We start from the raw sequence: 26832 nt of genomic DNA, 5'->3' as shown, positions 1-26832 counted from the left end.
AGCTCTAAAGGTGGTTTTAGTGGTTTTTCCTTGCAAGTTTCATCGTCACCCACACATTGGAGAAATACCAATTCCTAACTCTACACACATCACTAACGAATTCACTGGTTGAAGATAACTCTTGTGCCATTAATGATGATCATCCATAACCTTTTGGCGTCTTCCTCATCCTCCATAGTTACGTCACCCTTAGAAGGACTCTCTCCACCAAGCTCACCTCTACGTCCCATGGTTACTCAGTCTCAAGTTAGAGTCCACCAACCTAACAAGAAGTATGCACATCTTCATACTCTCACCAATCTCCCCAAGGAGCACAAGACGGTTTGAATTGCTCTTAACCATGTAGGTTGAACTTAGGCCATGCACGACGAACTCCAAGCTTTACATGATAACAATACCTAGGCCCTTGTCCCACGAAGCCCACATATGGATGTTATTGGATGCAAATGAGTTTTCAAGACCAAACTCAATGCTGATGGGACTCTTGATCATCTAAAAGCTCGCCTAGTTGCCAAAAGATTTTATCAAATTGATGGTGTCAACTATAATGAGACCTTATCTCTAGTCATCAAGCCTAGTACCATTTGCATCATTCTCAGTCTCGCCCTTCACCATCATTGGGACATCCAACAACTTGACTTCAATAATGCATTTCTTGATGGTGATCTCCAAGAATCGGTGTTCATGGAACAACCTTTAGGTTTTATTGACTCCTCTCTACCCTCCTATGTTTGCAAATTAAATAAAATGTTATATTGTTTAAAATAGGGTCCTCGTGCATAGTTTGATAAATTTAGCACTTTTCTCATTTCTTATGGTTTCATCTGTAGTGTTGTTTCTAATTTTTCACGTGGCATGCTTGTTTTACTGTTATATGTTGATGATATCCTTTTGATTGGTTCAACTCCTTCCTATCTCAGAGAGTTCATCCACACTCTTAGTACACAATTTTCTATGAAAGATCTTGATCGTCTCCACTATTGTTTAGGGATCCAAGTTCGCCACACTACTAATGGACTTACTTTATCCTAATCAAAATATGCACTTGACATATATCTTAGATCGTGCCCAAATGCAAGATTCTAAACCTATGAGTGCCTCCATGATGTCAAAAACCAAATGACTCACCAGTGATGTTCCTTTCCTCGACCCTGCACATTATCGTAGTATTCTTGGCGTACTCTAGTATTTTATTCTCACTCATCCTGATTTGGCCTATAGTGTTAATTTTGTCTCTCAATTTATACATTCCCCAACCATGGCCCATTACAAAATGATAATGGCCCATTACGTATCCCATTCCCCAACCAGCCTCCGATTTTGTTGCCATTTCGGTCAATCGCACTCCAAACCAAGACTACAAGTAGATGAAGTAAGCATTGTTTTTCTTCTTGATGAAGAATGGAGTAATCCTTGCTGATGGAAGAGTGTGGATCCATGGCAAGAATTTGACTCCGAATGGAAGTGTAGGGATCATGGAGATCCATAAAAAATTGAAAAACTTGCTCAATGTCATATTTTTTTGTAGTGCCAATAGAGCACCACAAATGCATAGGGGAAGGGGCTGGAGCATGTAATGTTCAGCCAAATATGACTTTGTGGTTGAATAATAAGTGAAGATGGACAATAGAATCTTGAGTTAAGGTGGAGATGTACCGTTTCAACTTGAAAATTTTGGGATTGTTGCTTTGAGAGAATCTTGTTTCAAGGTCCAACTAAACTGTGTGAGCATTTTCATGGTATATAAGACTACATACAAGAGACTTATCAATGGAGTTAAGGAGCCATGCATGACAATACCATGTCATTTTAGCGATCCCATAGTTGAGCATCTGCAAGGATGTTGGTTTGATGAGTGAACCATTGATGAAGCTTAGTTTGTTTTTTGGCATTGAGATCCATCTTCATGGCATGCTTCCATGTGAGATAATTGTCACAAGTGAGAGGATTGGAAACAAGAAGAGCACCATGGGTCTCTTGAATGAAAGAAATACGGAGACTAATCATCCATGAGAGATTGAGACGTTGAATGGAGAGTAGATGAAAAAGTCACAGAAGATGATGTCTGATGTGATGCAGAAGAGTTCGTATAGTACATGCAGAAGAGTTCGTAAAACCTTTAATACATTTGCTATAGGTTTTACGACATCCATTTTATAAATAGATTTGGGAATCATAGAGATGTAAAGGTGTAAAGGTGTAAAGGTGTTAGGAGGTCCAAATGGTCTCCACTCCACTTAGAGACCCTTAATTTTTGTTTAAACTTAAGGGTCTCAATTAGGAGAAAGAAAAACATATAGAATGAGTTCTACAATATATATTAAGAGCACTAGTAGTGGGTTAGCAAAAGTTAAATTTTAGCCAAAAAATAACTAGTGTCAAATAAAGTGCAGTAGTGGGCTCAACAAATGAACAATATTTTTAACTTCAGATTATATGGCTGGCCAAATTTGTTGAACTGAAAGGGCTGACCAAATATTATTTTTGGACTAAAAATTGATGTTCCCCCTGAGTTCTTTCATGGGGTACTCCTCTGTTTTCTGTCTTTTGACCATAAAACCTTATTGCTGCTGAAAACATATCTTCCATTTTAGTTTCTTATACAATGTATAAATTTGTTTTTATTAGATTTTGATGTCCGCAGGGTTATTGATAATTCTTATACTCCTGTTAGTGAAGTATGCAACTGCTTTTAAATGATTTTCAAGTTTTCGTGTCGCAATCTATTGTTATGTGAAAATGATTCGGTTCCTTTCCAGAATTTCAGAATTTCACTATTCCCTCCAGGATTCGGTTTTATGTGAAAAGAAATTTTTAGAATTAAAATAATGAAAAGTTAAAAATTAATATTTAAATAGAATAGTGAAAGATTTGTTGAGTCTATTATTTAATGTTGTAAAAAGTAGCTAATTAAAATTTATAAAAGTGAATTTTCTAACTAAATTTTAGTTAAAGTTTATTAAAGCCACTATTAGTGCTTTAATGTGGCCTAATATTTTAAATAATATTAAATATAATAGAACTAACTTCACGTGTCTATTATTTTAATTCCTTTCACATAATCCCGCATCTCATCAGGCCATCGAACGGTCACGTGGCCGTGGCCCTCATCATAGGGTACACTTTTTTTTGTCATTTACTTTTTGGCAACGTGGCATCCAGGATATACGTGAACTGACTTTATTGATTTAGGCGTAAGTTTTGTGCAGAATTTTTGAATTCTAGATTTATTTTGTACGTAGCATTACTTTTTCAATTTAATAACTGACTTTCTGATAAGCACGTTTAAGACTAATTAACAACGCCAAAGTACAAAATAAAAAGAAAAGAGAAGAAGATCAAACTTCAAAGGCTTTCAGACGGATCCAAAACAAGATAAGTAGTTGAAGCAGTGGATTTAAATTAATGGGCATGATCATGTACTTGGAATTTTGGAGGCAATATTACAGCTAGGTACGTCCAAAGTTTTTTTTTTTTTTTTTTTTTCTTCCTGGAAATTAGCGGGCTGATCTTTTCTTTCGTAAATAAGAAATCATTTCCTCTCTTGGAGGAAGATTTTCCTTGATAACATTGTTTCTTACAAATTCAATGCTCCAGTTGGTCAGGTTGGGAAATTTGTCTCTAGTCATCAACTCTACCCCGGTAACTTGTTCAAAGGTTCCAAGCCAGAAGCCTACGATATTAGCTGCTATGTCTACCATTCCAATCCTCTCTCCTCCAAAGAACCTGTTTTCCTTTAGCTCATTCTCCATAAACATTAGAAGCTCAGTTGCTTCTTCCACTGCCTTATCACTCGCTTCTCCTTCACCCCAGCAAGCTTGCGTTATTGCAGGCATACACTGCAAAAAAGAAAAAAATAACACTCATGATCAGCAAGGACTTAAAAAGGATAAGTCATATCTGAACTTATATTTAAGAAAAATTCATCAATACTATAATTGATATTCCTTATAATTTATTATAAAAGACAAAAAAACTTCTGTTTTTCAAATATATATATATATATATATATGTATATGTATGTATGTATAGATTTATAACCTTGTCGTCAATGAACTTGGACCCGAAACGTGCAGTGGCTCTCTCATAAGGATCTTTGGGCAATATGGGGAAACCCTGCGGACAGGTCTCATCAATGTATTCAAGAATCACTAGGGACTCTGCAATAGGATTTCCATTGTGTACAAGCACGGGAACTTTCTCATGGATGGGGTTGTATTTGAGAAGCAAAGGACTCTTGTTGCCTAAATCTTCTTCAATGTATTTGTAGGGTACTCCTTTCAGTCTCAGAGCAGTCTCTACTCTGCGACTGTAAGGGCTTACCCAAACACCAAAGACCACCACCTCTTCGACCATTATAACTAGTGCAAGACCTCTTGGGTTTGATGCTGTTGAGCCTCTAACCTGTTCGAAAATCACACAAAACAATTTTAAAGTGGTTTAACAAATTGCTTACGTCCACTGGAGCCTCTTTTATAGAATTTGTACAAGATTTTCAGAAAATCTACAAAATTCTATTTCTCTCTCTCACGTCCCTCTTCCTTTCCTCACTCCACTGCAACTTCTGCAGATCAGAACTCTCCTATTTATAGGAGAAGTTCTCTTCAGCAATTCTTGATCAGTTTCGGTGCAGCAATCAGCTGCTGAAAATACGGGGTGGGAGGTGCCTAACATTAGAAACAAGGCACCGAACGGTGCCTAACAAGACAATGCACCTTACGGTGCATGTACAAGTCATGCCACTTGTGTGGCTTTTCAACAATCACCCCCTCCACCCAAGTGTGCCATACCCGGCTGTTTGCAAATTGATTCATTCTTCAAATGAATGCACCTCTTTCTTTGACATGAGAGACTTCTGCTATCGAATATGCTCCATTGCACCCGAGGGTGCTCAGCAGTGTACGATACTGATCAAGTCCAAACAGTGTTGGAACTTGATTCCTGTGACTACCTTCGTCAACATATCTGCTGGATTATCTTCAGTGCCAATCTTCTGAAGTTTGATGTCATCTTCTTCCAATATCTCACGTACGAAGTGGAAACGGACATCTATATGCTTTGTTCGAGAGTGGTATACTTGATTCTTGGCCAAATGGATTGCACTTTGACTGTCACAGTAAACGGTAACCTCTTGCTGCTCAAAGCCCAAATCTGTTACCAGTCCATGTAACCAAATGGCTTCTTTCACGGCTTCTGTTACAGCCATGTATTCAGCCTCAGTTGATGATAGTGCAATTGTCGACTGCAAAGTTGATCGCCAACTAACTGGTCCTCCAGCCATAGTGAATACATGACTAGTTGTCGATCGGCGTTTATCAAGATCACCTGCATAGTCTGAGTCAACATATCCAGTTACTAGACTATCTTCACTCTTCTCGAACCTTAAACCAACATCTACGGTCCCAGCAATATACCGTAGAATCCACTTAGCCGCATGCCAATGAACCTTTCCAGGATTATGCATATAGCGACTAACTAAGCTAACGGCCTGGGAGATATCAGGTCGTGTACACACCATGGCATACATTAAGCTTCCAACAATACTTGCATATGGGACATTCCTCATGTAGTCCCTCTCTTCATTAGTTTTAGGAGACTGCAATGCACTGAGCTTGAAATATGAGGCCATAGGAGTACTCACCGGCTTCGTCTTCGAGTCGATGTTGAATTGTTGCAGTATTCTCTTCAGATACTGCTTCTGAGTAAGGTGAACTGTACCTTTCACCCTATCTCTGCTGATCTCCATCCCCAGTATTCTTCGTGCTTCTCCCAGATCTTTCATTTCAAACTCATTACTTAATTGAGTTTTTAAACGATCTATCTCCCCCTTACTTTTACATGCAATTAACATAACATCTACATATAAAAGCAGATAAATGAAAGATCCATCTGCAAGTTTTCTGAAATATACACAATAATCGTATTGGCAACGAGTGTATTTCAGATCCATCATAAAGCGGTCAAACCGCTTATACCATTGCCGAGGTGACTGCTTCAAGCTATAGAGAGACTTCTTCAGACTGCATACCCAATTTTCTTTGCCAGCTTCTTTGAATCCTTCTGGTTGAGACAGATAAATCTCCTCTTCCAGATCACCATGTAAGAAAGCTGTCTTCATATCAAGCTGTGCTAACTCAAGATCATATTGTGCAACCAAAGCTAGCAATATCCGAATGGAAGAATGTTTCACAACAGGAGAGAATACTTCACTGTAGTCAATTCCCTCTGTCTGAGCGTAGCCCTTGGCTACCAACCTAGCTTTGTATCGTACTCCATTTTTAGCAGCTTGATCATCTTTCTGATTGAAGATCCACTTACAGCCAATTACCTTCTTTCCTTTTGGAAGCGGCACAAGCTCCCAAGTCTGGTTCTGGTGAAGAGAATGCATCTCTTCCTTCATCGCCTTTGTCCATTCAACTTGTTCACTGGACTGTACGGCTTCTCTGTAAGTGGTTGGGATCTCACCCCCTTCAGCTGGTAATGCATATGTCACATAGTCTGCATAACGTGTTGGTACACGTTTCTCTCGTCTTGGTCTGTTGGTTGCTATTGATTCGGGTTGACATGGAGGTACTGTGACTGGATTATCAGTCTCATCTTGTCCATGCTTCTTTGAAATAATAAACTCCACATTCTGCGAATCATCTGATGTTTCGCCATCACTGCTGCCTTCACTGGAATCTTTATGCTTATGTGACTTAAGCATCTCAGATTCGTTGAATGTAACATCTCTACTGATGATTACCTTTTTGGACTCTATGCACCAGAGTCTATACCCTTTTACACCGGTACTAAAGCCCAAGAATTTTGCTTTCTTGGCTCTAGGATCAAGCTTACTTTCTTTCGCATGATAGTAAGCAGGACATCTGAAAATGTGTAAAAAGTCATAATCAGTAGCATGTTTACCTCTCCACATTTCAATGGGTGTCTTCCCATCATTGGCAGCTACGGGTAGTCGGTTGATGAGGTGGCAGGCATATGTCACAGTTTCAGCCCAAAATTTCTTACTGAGTCCAGCATTCAGTAACATACATCGCACCTTCTCTAATAAAGTACGATTCATTCGTTCTGCCACACCGTTCTGCTGCGGTGTACCTTGTACCGTGAAGTGTCTGACAATTCCCTCTCTCCGGCATACTTCCATGAAGGGGTCTGAAGTGTACTCACCTCCATTATCAGATCTGAGCCGCTTAATCTTCCTGCCGGTCTGAGTCTCAACCATTTTCTTCCAATCAAGGAAGATCTTCAGCACTTCATCTTTATTCTTCATCGTATACACCCACACACGACGAGAATAATCATCAACAAAAGTTACAAACCAATGTTTACCTCCCAAAGATGCATTTTGGGTAGGTCCCCAAACATCGGAGTGCACATAGTCAAGAATTCCCTGTGTATTGTGTACTGCGGTTCCAAACTTGATCCGCCTCTGCTTCCCCAATACACAGTGCTCACAGAAAGACAGTTTACCAGTCTTGGCACCTTTGAGTAAGCCTTGCTTCACCAGTGTCTGCAAAGCTTTTTCTCCTGCATGTCCCATACGCATATGCCAAAGACTGGTGGTGTCATCATCAGTCTCATCTAGCTTCTCACAGCCTGTGGAAGCTCTTCCAGCAATAGTACTTCCTTGCAAGAAGTACAAGTTTCCTCGCCTTAAGCCCTTCATTGCCACCTGAACTCCCATTAGTACTTTGAGAGTTCCGTCTTCAATGACGATTCTGAATCCCTTCGAATCCAGAGATCCCAGTGAGATGAGATTCTTCCGCAAGTCCGGAACATACCGAACTTCTGTTAGAGTCTTGATGCTGCCATCGTGCAGCTTCAACCGAATGCTACCTATTCCCTGTGTCTTACAGGCACTGTCATTGCCCATAAGTACTGTTCCACCCTCGATCTTTGTGAAATCAGTAAACCAGTCCCGATTGGGACACATATGATAGGTACATCCGGAATCCATAATCCATTCATCGGAATGACAAATGGATGATGAGCTTATCAAGGAAAAATCTGAATCATCATCTCTGTCCACGACATTGGCTGTGGTGGGTTGATTCTGCTGTTGTCCATTCAGCTTGGGACAATCCTTCTTCCAGTGTCCTTTGTTGTGACAAAAGGAACACTCGTCTCTGGCGAGCTTTCTTCCGACTGATGAACCACGTGATGTGGCTTGGGTTTTCGAATGAAAACCGTTCTTCTTTCTGGGATACCTTGACTGTGGTCTCCCTCTTGCTGTTAAAGCTTCACTTGATGTATCTTGATGTACCTGCTTATCCTTTTTCCGGTACTCATTGCTAATTAAAGAACTAGATACATCGTCAAAACTAATACTTTCCTTCCCATACAGTAGAGTAGTAATTAAATGCTCATATGTATCGGGTAAGGAATTTAACAAAAGTAAAGCTTTATCTTCATCTTCAATTTCAACATCTAAGTTTAACAAATCAGCAAGAATTTGGTTGTAACTATTCAGATGTTCAGACATAGAAATACCTTCACGAAATTGGAATCTGAAGAGCTTCTTCTTCAAGTGCAAACGGCTCTCAATGCTCTTCTTCATGAACTTATCCTCCAATTTCTGCCAAAGTACCTTAGCATTTGTCTCTCTCATGACAAAATACTTTTGTTCTTTGGTAAGGCATAATCGGATTGTACTACAAGCTTGAGTATTAAGCTTCTTCCAATCCTGATCAGTCATATCATCTAGCTTTCCTCCCAACGCAATATCCAACTCTTGTTGGATCAACACGTCCATGACTTCACACTGCCACATGTCGAAATTGCTTGTTCCATCGAACTTCTCAACTTCAAACTTTGCATTTGACACAGTGGACCGACGCCCGGAGCTACTGGCATTATCAGAACTCCTATCTCTTCCAGATCTTTCCATTTGAATTTAAAAATTTTAGACTCAAAATTTCAAAATTCTAACCGTACGGATGAGTCTGGAACGATCCAAATAGTAGGAAAGCACTATTTGATTGTTGAAATCGGACTTCGAATGGCTTAGATCAAGCCGAAATTGGATCTGAAAAACGGACGGTTCTGATTTGTTTGGCGCGTGGGATACACGCGCTGCACAGTGAGCGTGGGCAACGACTAGGCGCGTGTGTTACACGCGCTACAGTACCTTCTGCGCGTGGGGAGAGTGGGGCGCGTGGATTACACGCGCCGAACCTTTGTATGGCGCGTGGGGGCGCGTGAGGCGCGTGTCTGTCACGCGTCTTCAACCTTCGGGGCGCGTGGGGGCGCGTGGGTGCGTGTGGCTCAGTCGTCTTCTTCCTCCGATGCGCGTGGGGCGCGTGGATGACAGCAGATACACGCGCTGACCTTCTAGGGGCGCGTGTGGGCTCTTCCGACCTCCGTTTTCGATTCTGTTTGCGGCAACGGATTCGTCTCGACGCGAGGAACACCCTGGAGTTGTCAAAAATTGATTTTGAGCAACTTGAATTTTCGGACAGCTCGAACCAGAGCTCTGATACCAATTGTTGAGCCTCTAACCTGTCCAAAAATCACACAAAACAATTTTAAAGTGGTTTAGCAAATTGCTTACGTCCATTGAAGCCTCTTTTATAGAATTTGTACAAGATTTTCAGAAAATCTACAAAATTCTATTTCTCTCTCTCACGTCCCTCTTCCTTTCCTCACTCCACTGCAACTTCTGCAGATCAGAACTCTCCTATTTATAGGAGAAGTTCTCTTCAGCAATTCTTGATCAGTTTCGGTGCAGCAATCAGCTGCTAAAAATACGGGGTGGGAGGTGCCTAACATTAGAAACAAGGCACCGAACGGTGCCTAACAAGACAATGCACCTTACGGTGCATGTATAAGTCATGCCACTTGGGTGGCTTTTCAACAGATGCCCTTTTATGATGCAACCATATCAATACAATTTGGATCCCCGGCATGACATCAAGGGGTTGGTTGCAGGAAATGGCCATTTTGACTCTAGCAACCCTGGCAATTTATAAAATATAATTGCAAGTCTATTTATTTATATACCAAACACATTATTGATGTAGCAGCCAGAAGAAAGTATACTGTATTTTAATGTTTTATAATTATAACGAATGTCAAAATAAACAGTGTGTCACCAAATTGTAAATAACACATCAACCTCTATACTTCCAGCTAGATCGATCCCCTGAGGGAATAATCCAATCCGACTGCTCTAGTGCAATGAACTAAACCATAATATTATTAGGGAAAATGTTAATTTTCCTCTTGGATTTGATCGCTAGAATACTGTATTTCTTTCTAAATTTTTAAATAAGTTACAACTAATTTATTTGTATATATATATATATATATATATTTTAAATATTTAAAAGAGAAAAAGTATAATTATACAAGGAGACATCTCCAGCAATACATACTTAACACAAGAGTAGTATATATATTATATGGTGCTGTTACTATTGCTAATCAAACTTGGAAACAAAATACAGACCACCAACCAAACTAAAAAGTGGAGAAAAACGCAAAAAGAGAGCAGTTGGATCTTTCTTTCAGAATCAGCCACTGGTATACGTCCTTAGTTTTCTTATCTGGTTTTAGTAATTTGTAAACAAGGCGGCCTGGTGGGAAAATGGGACCTGGGTCTCATTAATTTCCTTTGGATATCTCAAAAATAAGAATACATGGATTTGCTTAATATTAATTGTTCTACCATAGGGTTTTTAGATATGAGCCAAAGACTGAAAGTAAATACTTCTCTAGCATGAGGTAAAATTGGTTCAGAGTAAGGACCACGCGGTAAAGTGGGTGGAGACGAAGTTGCTATCATGCCCTGAAGTGATGTGAACAAAAGAGGAGTGGGGTGTATCAGAGATCAGCTTTTATCTCAGTGTGCATTTCCAACAGAAGACTCAAAATGATATCCCTGACCAAAGAAGAAACAATCGAATTATATTAATGTGGTGTTAATAGTAAAATTCAACCCATCTTAAAAAGAGGAAAAAAAGAAAATAGAAAGGCTTTTTAATTGGCGACATAATTTACGAAATACTCGATAGTCCGCCACAAGTGAGATTTTAATAAATATCTTTTATTTAAAAAAAAAAGAAAAAAGAAAAGAAAAAAGACATATATACATAATTAATATCAGGATTAATTATTGCCTGTATGATCGATCACATGATAGAAATCATAAATTTGTTGAACTTTTACTACTACGTACGTACTTCGATCCTTGGCTTTGCATGGGGGTTATTCTAGCTTGTAATCTATGCTGGCTTTCAAGAGGAAAGACAGAGATCGAAACAAAACAAAAAACAAAGCCATGAGATAGAACCAAAAACGAAATAAATACGACCACTGGCAAACGAATCAAATCAAACGTACAAAAGTTAACAGTTTTGATAACATTCATCGATCCCTCTCTCGAGACGTTCGGGAATCGACCCTCCATTCCCACCCCACAATCATTGTGTACAAAGCATGGGAATCTTCTTGTGAATGTATTTGAGAAGTGAAGGACTGTTGTTGCCTCAATTCTCTTCAACGTAGGCGTGTCAATTCATGTTTTTGGATCATATTCGTCAAGTTATGAATATTTAATTATATAGATTAACTCAAATCTAACCCCTTAAGTTAAATGTATCAAATTTTCAAATCTTAATCCGATCAATTTAAATAAAAGATTGTGTTGTATCACCTATTTTGATCCGTTTAATAATTAATTAAAAATAATTCAACATGTCATGATTCACGTAAACTCGTTTAATGTAAAGAAGTTGAACTAACACGTATAATCCATTTGACCTAATTAACATAATTTCACATAATAGTTAAAATTTATGTTTATTAGTAGTCACAATATATTAAAAAAAAGACTACCTATAAACAAAAAACATAAATATTTTTTAAATTTTAATATATAATATAATCAATATTACAAACATTACAATAATAAATATCAGCATAAGTCCAAAATTACAATAATTACAATAATAAAAATATAAACATACTAAAAACAAATATTATAATTTCACAATAATAAAATTATAATTTTAAAATAAAATCTATACGAGTAAAAAGTGGTTAATTTTAGATTAAGTGATGACCTTTTATTAACATGTTAATCCGTTTTGATTTAAACTTATTAATATCAAATTTAAATCTGTTAATTTTGTATAGTTTTAGGTTAACGATCGTGTAATATATCGTTACCCTGCTTCAAGATTTACTTGAGAAAACTTCTACATTGAGCAGCTTCGAATGACTTGGTCGTTGAAGTTTGAGTCCTTAATTAGGTCAATGATGATTTGTTATCAGTGTCTTGAGACGTTATGACGTGAGCCGCTTTGTTAACTTTATTATTATTATTATTTATTTTCTGTTTGGAATGGTCCAAACAGCAGCCGACCAAGACATTATTGTACGTAGTAGGTTAAAACTTAAGTTCAACCTTTAGCCGCTGGTGGCATGTTCTTTTTCAAATGTCTACCATCATTTTTCTTCTCAAATTTTCTTCCTGATCCACTTCTTGGCTTGAGAGCGTAGATATTGGATTAGCCAGTGCAAGTGAAGTCTAAAATATAGTTAAATTATACTTAAATGAGTTGCATTGGACTAGCTAAAGTCCTTTAGGCAAAACTTTAGGTACTGTTTGATCATCAAGAATTTTTATCTCAAATACAAAATTCTCATTTCATCATTATATTTTGTATGGCAATTTATAATTTTATCAAATTTTCATGTAAAATATAATAAACAATTCAAATTTTTCTTTACTTTTTCAAATTCTAAAATTATAATATATTTTAATATTTAATCTTAAAACTTAAAATTCTCATCTAAGAAATCTCAATAGCCAAATAACTACGGAAAGTAAAATACAAACTTGGCTAGTCACTGTTTACATATCAAATCTATATTTAATTTCTAAACTTTTGATTGTTTGCATTATAATGTTAACACTAACCATGCATATGTTAATTAATAATTTCTACATATTTAATTTTCAAAATTTTGATTGTTTGCATTCTAATATTAACACTAACCATTTGTTAATTAATAATTTAATAATTTCTAATTTATTAATTAGCATATGCTTATTGTAGTGGCAAAATATGAAAACAAAATATTATTAAAAAAATATTATGTTATTATTTTGACTTATTTTTACTTAGTTGAATGTGGAATTATACTTTAATAACTTTGACTTTTTGTAAAAAATATGTAGTTTTAATCAAATTTTGACTAAATCAATACTAATGCTCTAAGACCAGGAGACACCGTAAGCGTTGTGCTCAAGGAGGGGCCCAGATTCTACTAAACTTGTTTATGGGGATTGTTCGGTTTTGGGCTGTTTCACATGGGTCTAAGAATCCTTTTGCATTATGTGTGGGCATTGGTAGTGGTCTTAACAAATTTTATCTAAAATTTAGTTAAAAAATTTATTTTTATAAATTTTAACTAGTTACTTTTTACAATACCAAATAGTAGGCTCAATAAATCTTTCATTATTCTATTAAAATATTGATTTTAAACTTTAACTAGTCTCTTTCACTCAATAAATTTGACTAGCCATATAGCTAAATGTTAAATTTACTATTCATTTGTTGAGTCTATTGTAATATTTTATTTTAGAGAATAACTTTCTGCATGTGTCTCCTGCAAACTCCATATATCGGAATCCAATGGCAAGTTGCCACGTAATTGGAAACACAGGGCTTCATATGCCGCACAACAGGGGATCAAGTTCGTTTGGATATATCCTCTTCCATCCCCCTTGCAGTCTCACTTTCTCACTCTCTCGATCTCTCTCAAACCGAAAGGCGAAAACCTTCATGTCGTTGGCCTCTCTCGCTCATTCACTCCATCTTGTCTCTCTCCTTCAACTTTTTAAAATAATAAACACAATAAATTTGTAGGAGAATTGATTCTAACATCCTTATGCTCGATTGCTGAGAAAACAAAGGAAATTAAAATAATTGAATGGTACTTAGTCCCTAGAAATCAAAAACACAATCTAATCAAGTTAAATAGACTAGAAAATCTTAGCTGGGTAAAGTCCCTCCATCATCAGGTTCGACAGGATCATTTTTCCAAATTTCAAAACACAATTCTCTTCTACATTTTACCATCAAATAGATGAAACCCAAGGAAGCAAACTATTTTCTTAACTAACTTTTGCTTATCCAAGTCGAATGTCATTTGTGAATACAATAATAATAAGAATCGGATTTAAGGACCCCTTTACGAGGCTTTTTTTTTTATATATATATATATAAAAGCACCAATAGGTAAGCAGGAAAATGGAAGTATTGTTCCTCCATTGATCGGGAATTAAAAAAAAAAAAAGCAAATCAAACAAACAAGAAATCATGAGCAATCAAATAAAATCAACACCCAGGCAAAAAACAAAAGAACCCCAACATTAAACCAAATGACAAAGAGATCCCAGCCATTTAAAATAAAAAACACCCAAATCTGAGAAAAAATGAAAAAAGAAAGAGATATTTTTTTGGGAATCCATGGATCTAGTTTTGGAGTTAGTGGTCCGTTTGGGAAGCTTAATGGCTTCAAGCAAGACGCATCGAAGTTTTCCATTGGGGCTTCCTCTTCTTCTTATTCCTCCCCTGTATGTAGAGATTTCAGACAAAGAGAGAATGAGAGCAGAGAGAGGGAAGGAGAGAGAAAGGTAAGAGATTTCTTTTGGGTGAAAGAGTTTCAGAGCGAGGGAAATGAGATCCTTTGTGTGAGAGAATGAGAGCAGAGAGAAGGGAAGGGGGGCGTTGATCACCTATTACGCGTTCAGCTGTGTTTTTGCATATGTCCCTTACGTGACTATTCCTGATTGGTCTCCGATAATTAGAGATAAAAGGTGGCACCGGTCAGAAGCGTTTCTCTTTATTTTATACTTTGGTTATTTTTTGGCTAAAATTTAACTTTTTTGAGCCCATTACTAATGCTCTTACTGCATAAGTGCCAAAAGTTCAAGCAATTTCAACAAGAGAAAACCTTGAGACCGGGTGTCAAATTAGTTTTCACACTGGTCAATCATGAAGTGACACATAGGTGCCCCAACAAAATATGAACTGGACCCGCATACATTGAATCAACCTCTCCCTCTCCCTCCCTTATCTGCACTCAATCGGCAAACAAAGCCCCAAAAGAAACGTCACTGCTCCCCGAAATTCAATCGATAAACTCCTCTATGGATGCCCAAGAATGTTCATGCATGATGAAGGGTGAGTTGACCATGGCAATCACAGACTGATGATCACAATGACAAATCTCAAAAGAACAATCTCTTAAAAAGTAATTTGATTGATATCTCTCGTCCTTTTTCCCTTAGGTAGAGACAAGAAGGATGGCCCCTCTAGACCCTTAAAATATGTACACGATGCCATCGATAAAGGGTGGGGGCAAAAGCAATAGAGAGAAGAATGAAAGAAAAGTAAAAGAATAGTTATTTTTTCCCTTCTAGGTTCTAGATGGATGGATCAGCTAGATCAGATGGGTTTATCGTCTGTTTAGAATTACCAGATTACGAATAGAACCACCAAAACAGAAAGTTTTACCTTTCAAACAGAACACGTCCACAAAAGCATTTGTAGATTAAGTGCAGATGGGAGAAGGAGATGGAGAGCAAGAAGGAGAGGGAAAGGTCAATTCACTATATGCGGGTTCAGTTCTTGGTGGAAAAAATCTCGAAACGAGATTTACTTCTTAATGGAAATAAAAGTGCTTGGTCTTTTAAGGTTCTCGGCATTCAAAAACTGAAATGGATGTGAGTTGAGGGCAGGGGTACATGGTATTTGGTATACATACATGAAATTTAAAAAATAAATAAATCACTACAATAGAAAAATAAAAAGTAGTATGCAGCATTTAATTTAATGACAAACAGCAAGAGAATCGAGTACACTTCTACTCTACGGGTTTCAAATTAGCAATCAACATCGAGCAAACGAATTTGGTAGCCGGTGAAGGGAGGCTTTCATTATTGCATTTTTGGGTTGGAAGTTGGAACAACCAGCACCATGAACAAAGTGGAATTACACAAGTTTGGAAGCAGAAAGCCTTGCAATGGAAGTGACCAAAGTGAGACGGTCACGTACTGTTATTATGAATCCCCAACTGCAACTCTTTCTCTTTTCCTTGCCATTCTTAATTGTTTGCGAAGATCACCATCTTCCAGGCACAAATGACAATGCATGAACATTAACTTATCTTTTTTTGCCTTGCCTCGTGTTGAGCCTGTGGAATCCTGATCTTGTGTCTCTATCAGGATTCTTTTTTCTCACTCTCTTTTATGTTGTTGAAGAACTCTAAAATTAAACAATGGGTGGCCTGAACCAATACAAGGAAAGGGAAAATGGTGAGAGGGCGATTGCTGAAAAGAGTTTAAGATTGTGACACAGATTTTTCACTTGCGATTACTAATAAGATAAATCTTATTCATTCCCTCTCAAGATTGTTAAAAAGAGTGCAACATATGACATAAAACTCACTTGAGAGCGCCAGAAAGATAGATCTTGTTCATCCCTTATTACATCAGCAGGACAGTAGCTGACATATTGCATTTTAAGCGATTATTCATTAAAAAAGTTCATATATGGAAACTATTTGAAATATATTACATCAATTAGAATGATTGAAATGACTAAATCCAAGATGAAGAGTATAAAGAAACATAAAACAGAGAAGAAATTAGTTCAACCAAAAGAATAGAAAAGAATTCTTTCATGGAGGAACTATACAAACTTCTTTATGTCAAATCACTATTTATTTTAAAAATTTTAAAAAAATATATTTAATTATTTATTATATCGTTAATACTCCCCTTACGTGTGAGCCAGGCTCTCCTTTAATAAGTGGATCCGATACGTAAAATATTTAACTAATGAGATAAAATGTAAAATTAAGGTTTAAATTTAGAATATCTGCTTTGATACTATGTAAAATTATTACTTGTCTCAAAAGTTTAAATACATTATTAACCCTTTGCATCTCGAGATTACAAAATAAATCGTAAAATGACATATAGATGAGAGATTATTGTTAATAATTAAAAACTGTTCTTCAAGCCTTGTAGCATTGCATCAATTTTATTATGAGAAGAGAATTTAAATGATAAGTTGAGCCTCGGTGAATTCCTTGTTTTGCACAAAAAATCGTTTGAGGCCACCTCAAAATTCAAGCTTGATCCAATTCTTATACCCAAAAAATTAATCGGATAAATAATCTCGAATATCTCCGAGAGAAAGAAACAAAAAAGCAGTTCCATGTATTGGCGGTCCAAATTTCCATGCTTTTGTTTTACATAATGACAGACAAAGTGGAGCGGAAGCAAAACAAAGAGAAAAGACACAAGTAACCTAAAGACAGGTAATGAAGTGTTTGTAATTTGGTATTATCAAGGCAAGGATAATCTAGTCAATTACTACATAATCAAGAGGTCATGAACATCATGAAGATTATAAAACAGGTAGACATCATCGACAGATCCGTCACTTACACGACTCCCATGACCTTTGTTTATTGTATTTTGAATCAAACGACCTTAGAATAATTTATACACTTCTCATTTTAAGGGCATTGTTTAAGCAAACCAAAGCAAAGCTATGTTGCCAAGAAAAAAAACAAAGAAAATAAAAACAAAGCTATCTGTGTGTGTGTGAGAGAGAGAGAGAGAGAGCCATTTGCAGTTTCTTGTCTGCCTTGAGATCAAGGGAAAATGGAGTTTAGACGCTTCTAAAATATAACAGGAGGACACAAGAGACTCTTTCATGTCTCTTTCAAAGCATGTGCTTGAGCAAGCTTCGGTAATCATGACTGGCTTCATCCTTCACATGTAAGTATACTACAAATAAAAAGCTCCTCTACAAGTGGAATATCCCAGCACTCTCTGTATTTTACCCTTTATTACATCCCTTTACCATCACACATGGTTAAAAACATATGGATAGAGCTTTCAACTACCAACAAGTAATAGAAGGAACTCAACAGCAAAATCCACAGCTCAATCTTTGTCTGCCGTTGGTGAGGTTCAGAAACTTTCATAACCGGAACCCGTTTTCTGTTTTAAGGTCTTGGTGTCAAAGTCTCTCCATAATTTATGTTGCACGGGTAGTTTCTGGCTTTGCTATGATGGTATGGTGGTGAACAACTCCGTTTTTTGTGCTTCGCCTAGTTTTGTTGAAGAAGGGGAAGCTGTAATGGAGGGTTTGAATGAAAAGAATGAAGGCATTGAAGACAGAACTGAACGGTGCAAGGACAATGGGGTTCAGGTAGAAACATTCGGGTATTTGATTGAAGAAGAGCGACGTGAGAGCAGTTCGAGCTCTGATTTTTTGACATCCGAGACAACAGGTCATGAGGAACAGAGTCACAGTAGCTCCGAGTCATCTTCGCCACCTTTATTGGGTTGGCCGATTCAGAAAGCTAAGGTGCCTGATTGCACCAATACTAATGGTACAGAAGATGAAAAGAACCCCCACTTGGGTGACAGAATATTCGAGAAACAAGGTTCAGAAATATCAGGTTCTCTCTCTCTCTCTCTCTCTCTCTCTCTCTCTCTCTCTCTCTCTCACACATATATTCAGCACCCAAAAACAAAATTATTGAAATGATAGTATAAGTAATCGGATTTTTCTTTTCTGGGATCATAGAGATTGAGATGATGAAAGAGAGATTTTCAAAATTGTTGCTTGGAGAAGATATGTCAGGTTGTGGAAATGGGGTTTGCACGGCATTGGCTATTTCAAATGCTATTACTAATCTTTGTGGTATGCAATCTTTTTTGCTGTTTCTAATTCTTGCTACATTGATTCGCGATACATTTTTGTGGGAAGATTATTGCATTGTACTTCCTTCTGATTATTGTTGCTCATTTTCTGCTTAATATTGTAGCCACTATGTTTGGGCAACTTTGGAGGTTGGAACCTCTACCACCTCAGAAAAAGGTGATGTGGCGAAGGGAGATGAACTGGCTTGTTTGTGTTAGCGATTACATTGTCGAGTTGATACCTACTTGGCAGACATTTCCAGATGGAAGCAAACTTGAGGTACAACCTAATTCCATTCATGAATTTCAAACCTATATGATATTCTTGGGATCTGCCCGAACATTTCCAGGCAGACTCTTATCCAAATGCAGGCACATATGCAAATTGGCTACCTCATTATGGGCAAGCCTGAATTCCCATAGAAACATAAGTGCTCCAGCATTTTATGTGAGATGTTATCTAGATATTGGCTCTCCATATAGCAGTTAACTGATTATAAATTTTTGGAATTCAAGTAAAAACTAAATGCAATGCCATCAATCACAGTATTTTTCTCCTTCTCTGGCTGTATTACTAAAAATGGCTGCAAATGGTATATTAATCACAATGGTACATTAAATTTCCAAGGGATGTTTAAATCAACTCTTAACCTGTTGCTTTTTTATATGAATCCTTCTTGATAAGTATGTTGTGTTGATCAAAGAAGGATGGCTTGACTTTTTTAATCTCTCTCTCATTGTAATTCAGGTCATGACTTGCAGACCCCGCTCAGATCTCTATGTTAATCTCCCAGCCCTACGCAAATTGGATAACATGCTTCTTGTAAGTTTCTCCAGGACTTTTTAATTCGTACAGTGCATCCAGTTTCAAGAGGTCATCCTGGATTTAACTCCTTTTTGCAGGAAATATTAGATAGTTTTGTCAATACAGAGTTCTGGTATGTTGACCAGGGTATTCTGGCCCCAGATGCTGATGGGTCATCCTCTTTTAGAAAAGCACTTCAGCGCCAAGAGGAGAAGTGGTGGTTGCCTGTGCCCCGAGTGCCTCCTAATGGCCTCCACGAGAATTCTAGAAAGCAGTTGCAGCACAAGCGTGATTGTACGAATCAAATTTTAAAGGCTGCCATGGCTATCAACAATATTGCTTTAGCTGATATGGAAGTCCCTGAGTCGTATTTGGAAGCTCTTCCGAAGGTGTGAAGAAAATCTAGGTATTTCTAGTGTTATGTTATTTAAAAAGACATCGATGTTGATTGTTGCTCTAACTTGGTTTCAGAATGGAAGAGCCAGCTTGGGGGATCTCATATATCGCTATATTTCATCAGATCAGTTTTCTCCTGAATGTCTGCTTGCTTGCCTTGACTTATCTTCTGAACATCAAGCTATAGAAATTGCTAATAGAGTGGAGGCCTCAATCTTTGTGTTTCGCAAAAGAACCAGCTCAAAACCAGCCAATTGTACAAGCCGATCCAATTCAAAATCATCATGGGAAATGGTTAAGGAGCTGATGGTTGATGCAGAAAAATGGGAATTGCTAGCAGAAAGAGCAGAGAGCCTACTGCTTTGCTTGAAGCTGCGATTCCCTGGTCTCCCACAGACAACCTTAGACATGAGCAAAATCCAGTACAATAAGGTTCATATATCTTTCTTCCCAATTGTGAATATATGTTATTATAAATGCCTTTCAATTTTGATTAACAGAGAACTGATCAAAGTATTCTGTTATCTAGGATGTTGGGAAATCAATTCTTGAGAGCTACTCGAGAGTGTTGGAGAGCCTGGCCTTTAATATTGTAGCACGTATTGATGATCTGCTATACGTGGATGACTTCACCAAAAATTCAGATCAATTCTCATCACTCTCCAAAGTTAGCGTGATTGCTCACAAGAGTGTGCCAATGTCATTTTCAGTGCCTGTCTCAAGCACTCCATATAAGTCGGCTTTCACCTCACCTAGCTTTTCACCATCACAGCGAGTTAGCCCTTCCAAGGGAGAAAGATCTCCCCTCATGACTAGCAGCAAGATTCCAAATCGTGGGATAGGCGTGAAAAAAGTTCTAACAGATTATCTTACCATTGATACCAATCTAAAGGACAATGAAAATCCTTCTGAGAGATCAGATACAAGACCAAACACAATACGAGAAGCGCCAGTAACTCAAACTGGAGTAGAGCCTGCTCACTGCACAAAAGCTACAAGCCCACCAACAAAAGACTCTATTGTAGAAAAATGAACCTCGAGTTTGGGGCATCCTGAGCTCCTTTTCAGTATTTGTATTCTAAGCCAGCCCTTTCATGCATGTTTTTCATAGACAGCAAGGTATATATGAGATTCGGAAAGTTTATCTTGTATTTTAGTTATTGTAAAGAGATGTCTTTAGTGGTGATTAGTCGAATGCTTTGTGTTTCTCACTGGCATTTTAAATTTTAAGTATCAGACTCGGACTCAAGCTGTGCGTGTAAACAGAAAGAAACAGCTAAAATACATGTTCACTGGGACCAAATGAATAAATTCTTATTCATAAAGCATGACATCAATAAACATTAATCTTCAAAATTCCATTTGTTGTGGTAAGCTGACATGTTAGCATACCATGGAAATGCTTTGGTCATCTCCTAGAAGATAATTGCGCGACTTGCTGATTTCGTTGCGTTTCTGCCTTCTGGTGACTTTAGACAGGGTGAGTGGATTATACAGAAAGAATCACTAGTAATTATGATTAGAAATAATATAAGATCATAATAGGAGAATTGTGTTTGGTGACTTGCCTTTGGGCCGAAACTCTAATAGTCTATGCTCTAAATTGTAAAAATATGTTGGGGCATTCCGAGAATTGAACTCGGGACCTCTCGCACCCTAAGCGAGAATCATACCACTAGACCAAATGCCCATATGACACCTAATGAAGTTATATTGCCTATAAAACACCTTCAAGTGGTCCGACTAGCTACACTTGCGCCCAGCTAGCTTGGTATACCGCCAACCTGACACCGGAGGTGGTCGCAGACTAGCAACATATATTGGCCAACTCCCTTTTGTTAACACTTCAATTCATTACTCTAATTTAAATAGTTCAAATTAATAAGATTTTAGCTAGTACCATGTAAGTACTAGGTCGTCTAGTTTACCATACAACAGAGAGTTGATGTGTTAGCTTTCATTGGGAGGTGCAAATTAGGCCCGATTTATATTATATATGTCCTGATTTTAGATTTTCTCAAAAAAAAAAAAAAAAAAAAAAAAATCCAGTACAATTAAAAAGTCTAATGCAATCGTATGATGGGTTATTTTAGGACTATTAAAATAAACATAAGTATACAAAAGGAGGAGCCGAGCTGCCGCGGTGAGAAATCCCAACATAAATTTTACTAAACTAGACACAGTGTAGATAGGTAAAATTAGGGCTGAGAATCGGCCGGTCCTAACCGGAAAAACTGACTTGACCGGCCATTTTGGTTTGGACCAAACTTACCCGAGGCGAGGTCTGGTTGATCTCGGTCTAGATTTGATAAGATTGAGTGTTTTTGGTCCGGTCTCGATTAAGGGGTCTTTCACCCCAACTGGACCGGACCGAATGGAAATTAAAAAAAATAATTTATTATTTATATATATTATTTATATAATAGTTGTATATAATTAATTACATAATTATATATAGTATAAAAAAATACTAATAGTCTAATATAGAATATATTTATATTTATACTAATATAGTTATACTAAATCACTATAACTAATATTAATATATAGTTGTTGTGAAACGTACAAGTATTTAAATAAAATTATAAAAATACCCCATCCTAATCAGTGTCCCAGAAAGGCAAATGCCATGTTGGTCCGCTACACTTTGCTTCACTAGCTTTGGCATCTGCCTACTTTCACTGTGTAAGCCATATACTTCAACAATAACTATACTAATAGTCTACTATTAATACTAATATAGTATTATATAATTTATATAGTTATATTAATACTTATATAGTTATACTAAATCATTAATTCACCATAACTAATATTACTAATATATAGCTAAATTAATGGTCTAATACTATTATAATTTATATAGTTATATTAATCATAATAAGTTAATAACTAAATTACTATAAATATAACTATATATATTTACTATGAATGTATTATTATATTCTTTAATATATAGTACTAGTATTTATTAAAATATTAATATATTATAAGAGTTATAGTATAAATTATAATATAGAAATTATAATATACTAAATCACTATAACAGTACAACTAATACTAATATATAACTATACTAATAGTTTACTATTAATACTATTATATAGTTATACTAATCACTATAATTAATACTAATATATAGCTATCTAGTATACTTATACAGTTATACTAATACTATTAATCTATTATATAATTTAAGACTCTCAATTCTAATATAGGCTATATAGCTATAACTAATACTAAAATTTATATTAATACTAATAATGTAGAATATGTTATACTAACTAACTGATTCAACATAACTAATATTATTAATATATTATAGCTATACTAAATTACTAATAATCTAATACTAATAGAATTATATAGTTATACTAATCATAAATTCATAATAACTATATCATTATAAGTGGCTGATGAATTGGCTAGAGTTGGGGCATTGGGGGAGGAGTTGCTCGTGTTTGAAGCAGTGGATTTGCCACGTGAGGTTCGAGGTTTGCACTGGATAGATTTAATGGGTACATCTTATATTCGGCATTGGTTTTAAATTTCCGGTGGGTTATTTTTGGGTTGGAGTTTTGTTGGTTAATGTTGATAGTTTGTTGAGTGGGTTTGGTATGTTTGTTACGGTGTTCCTCCACCATAAGTAAAGTTTTTTTTTTTTTTTTAAATGTGGGGAGGAGTCACTTGTGGACTTGTGGCCTTGACTCTTCCTTGAAAAAAAAAAAAAAATCATTATAAGTCTGTAACTGTATATATTTAGTATCAATGTATTATTATATTCTTTAATGTATAACTATTAACTATAACGTATAGTACTAGTATATATTAATATATTAACATATTATAAGAGTTATAGTATAAATTATAATATATAATATATGTATAAATTTATAATAGTATTAGTATAGTTAACTTAATATGTAATATGTTAGTATTAAATCACTATAACTATATAGAGTATTAGTAATAAGAATATTACTATTATTTAATATAGTATTACATAGAGTATTAATAAATATGTGGGGTTTGAAGAGATATAGTAATACTAGTATATTACATATAGTATTACTATTATTACATATAGTTATTAGTTATAGTATTAGTACTAGTGTATTATTAGTTATAGTAAATAAGTTAATAAATATTACTAATTTACTATGTACTAATAGACTGATAGTATTAGCATATTACTAATATATATATATATATAATAGCATACTATATGTATATGTATTAAATATATCACAATATAATTACATAAGTACTAAACAAAATATCATTGAATTAAAAAAAAAAAAAGGTCTAGGGTGGACTGAATGGACCAATCGGACTGGACCGTCCCGAATGGCCCGGTCCTTAAGGAGTTCGGTCTAGTCCAAGGTAGAAAAATCTTGAAATGAATACATCCGGTCTAGTCCACAAAACCTCCAGGGACTGGACCGGACCTAACCGAACTCCCACTAAATAAAATAACAAATGACATTGATGTAATAAATTAGATTTAAACTCTCGTTTTTATGATTACTCAAGAACTTAGTACTTATCGTTGGGGTGTTGTTGGGGTGTGTGACAACGGAATCTGATAGGATAATAACGCTCTCATGCCAACTCTTACCACAAATTTGGTAGGTGTGAAACTAGGCATCACTGGTTACGAAGTCACATACACGATTGTTACTAGTGGTGTGATGAAAGGAGCCAGTGTGTGCGGATGATCCCTAGAGGAGAGATCGTGATGCATACTGTTTAAAATTGGATTTTATGATTAGTCATTTTCTGAAAAAATGGCGAATGTTATGTTTTAATGGACTTGGTTTTTGGGTCAATGGGATTTTGGCTTGTGCTGGAAAATAATTATTTTCGAAAAATGTAGATTTTTGGATCTCATGCATATTTCATCATATGTATGTATAATTGTTTGTTGTATGTATGTATTTTCATCTCTTGAGCTGCTTGGTTTATTACTTGCTAAGACTCGCAATCTCTTGGTATTTGATACCTTGTGGTACCATTTCATATTACCATAGATTTTGATGCAGATGATGAAGTAGAGCCTGAGGATGCGGCTTTACCGAACGAGTGATCTGGGGTCACTTTCTCGCGGTATGAGATTTGTTTCTCGCTTTTAGATATTGTATTTTGGTTTATTTATGTTTTTACTATATAACTGTAATATTTTTTGAAACGCTTGTATTTTTATGAATTTGTATTTAACAATTCTGATACTTAGTTGATTGAATTTAATGTATTCGCTACACCTTTTTTTTATACATGTTGTATGCATACACATTTAGCACTTGTCGTTGAGGCGTGTGACCTATATTGTCATCATTTCAACGTCTCAATTTCTACTTTTTCATACGTGAGAGTTGGGGCATCACATTTGAACTAATATTGAACAAGAAACTTTATATGATTTTCTAATTAGAGAGGTGCATGGGTTTTTCACCATTAGCAACTTGATGAAATTCTCATCGTTAAAATAGCATTTTAGTCATGAAAATTATTCCCTTCTATTATATATATTTGTTTTATATATAAAGCAAGGCCGTGAATTGAAGAAGAGGTATACATGACGAGAGGTACTACGTTCCTCTTTCAAAATAGTTTAGATAACTTATAAATTAACCATCTCATACAATATTTGTATAATTAAATATTTTAATTTTATACGGTATTTGTACATTTCATTATTCTTTAATTAATTAGCTGTCTAGCTATCATGTTGCCATTTGAATGTAAATTTCGCTTTCTACACACACACACACATATATATATATAATATAGCTAGGCATGCATTGACTTTGTAATTTCCATCATTAGAATTAGATCTCCTAAAATTAATTTTCCGTGTGCACTACAAGAAATTTGATCTTTTACAGCGCTTAAAATTGTTACAAATATTAGTATAAAATGCTGAAATATCTCAATTGCAGTATTTTCTTAATTCCTTGCAATGAACCAAAAATCGCTACTAATATCATGCTATTGTGGTGATTTCTATTACAACGAAATTAAATTCGCTGGAATAATTCTGTTTTCTTGTAGTGGTGGCCGGTTTTAATATTTCGGTCTGAATTTTCAACCAAAGTCGAGTCATCTATTATACTTGCTAAAATACTAGCACCTATCGCAATTGAGGTAACCGATCAAGAGAACTAACTTTAATCAATTAATCAATTACTCGTCTTGTTCGAAGCTATAATGATAGGTACGTCATCATAAATAGGGATGCCATCCCACTCTTTGGAAGGTTGACAACTAGCCCCACTCCTTCATGGGCATGGAAGGGGGGTTGAGAGTCGCCACCCTGGATGGGTGCCCCCATTCAGAGAGAGAGAGAGAGAGAGACTAAGGGCAACAATGAGAGGTAGAGAGAGAATGCGATAGATGGTGATTAGATGGAGCTGGGGCCGATGGTGATGGTGACCACGAGTTATAATAGAGGACCTAAGGAAAGAGAGAGAGATACGTGAGGGGCAGGGAAAGGCTGTTTTGAAAATAAAATATATTGTAAAATGGCGTTTGTTTTGGAGAGTTATATTTGAGCCAGGTTTGGACTTAGCCTAGCCCCATCCCTTGGCTCCCAAAGCCGTACAGAGTTAGTTTCGCTCGCACATTGGGCTTGTGTAGACGGGTGCCCTCGACCGGCCCATATTAGGGGATGGACAGGCCGGTTGCGGTGACGCCGCCCACTCCTAAACATGAAGTCCAATAAAACACTATTAAACCCGTACGTACAACACGTTCTCTATTTTCTCCAAACAGTCTGTGGGCCTCTTGACCATTAATAAAAAGAAAAATGATAAACTTCTTACTACGTTACAATTTGTTTACAACTTTAATTAAAGTAATATATTTTTTAAATTTTAATTTAACTTTTGTTTTAATT

General features: G+C 36.2%; 1 protein-coding gene, 1 non-coding gene and 1 pseudogene across 2 annotated transcripts; 1 reads left to right on the top strand and 2 right to left on the bottom strand.

The window, feature by feature from the left end:
- Positions 1-3481: 3481 nt before the first annotated feature.
- Positions 3482-4356, bottom strand: LOC122277732 (glutathione S-transferase U8-like). Its single transcript, XM_043087831.1, has 2 exons — positions 4042-4356; positions 3482-3839 (listed from the first exon to the last, which is right to left on the bottom strand). The coding sequence occupies exons 1-2, from the start codon at positions 4354-4356 to the stop codon at positions 3498-3500; spliced, it is 657 nt and encodes a 218-aa protein (XP_042943765.1). The 3' UTR covers positions 3482-3497.
- A 13200-nt stretch (positions 4357-17556) lies between these two features.
- Positions 17557-21146, top strand: LOC122275015 (annotated as a pseudogene).
- A 409-nt stretch (positions 21147-21555) lies between these two features.
- Positions 21556-21627, bottom strand: TRNAP-AGG. The gene has a single exon. It is a non-coding gene; the product is annotated as a tRNA-Pro (tRNA).
- Between the last annotated feature and the right edge of the window lie 5205 nt (positions 21628-26832).

This window comes from Carya illinoinensis, chromosome 9 (assembly GCF_018687715.1).
Source record: "Carya illinoinensis cultivar Pawnee chromosome 9, C.illinoinensisPawnee_v1, whole genome shotgun sequence".
NCBI lineage: Eukaryota > Viridiplantae > Streptophyta > Magnoliopsida > Fagales > Juglandaceae > Carya > Carya illinoinensis.
This window is presented reverse-complemented; position numbering and strand designations above follow the sequence as displayed.

Coding starts and splice junctions, on each gene's coding strand:
- LOC122277732 (XM_043087831.1), bottom strand. CDS start 4,356: ATGGTCGAAGAGGTGGTGGTCTTTGGTGTTTGGGTAAGCCCTTACAGT. Junction 3,840..4,041: donor CCAAGTTCATTGACGACAAG/GTTATAAATCTA, acceptor TCTTTTTTGCAG/TGTATGCCTGCAATAACGCA.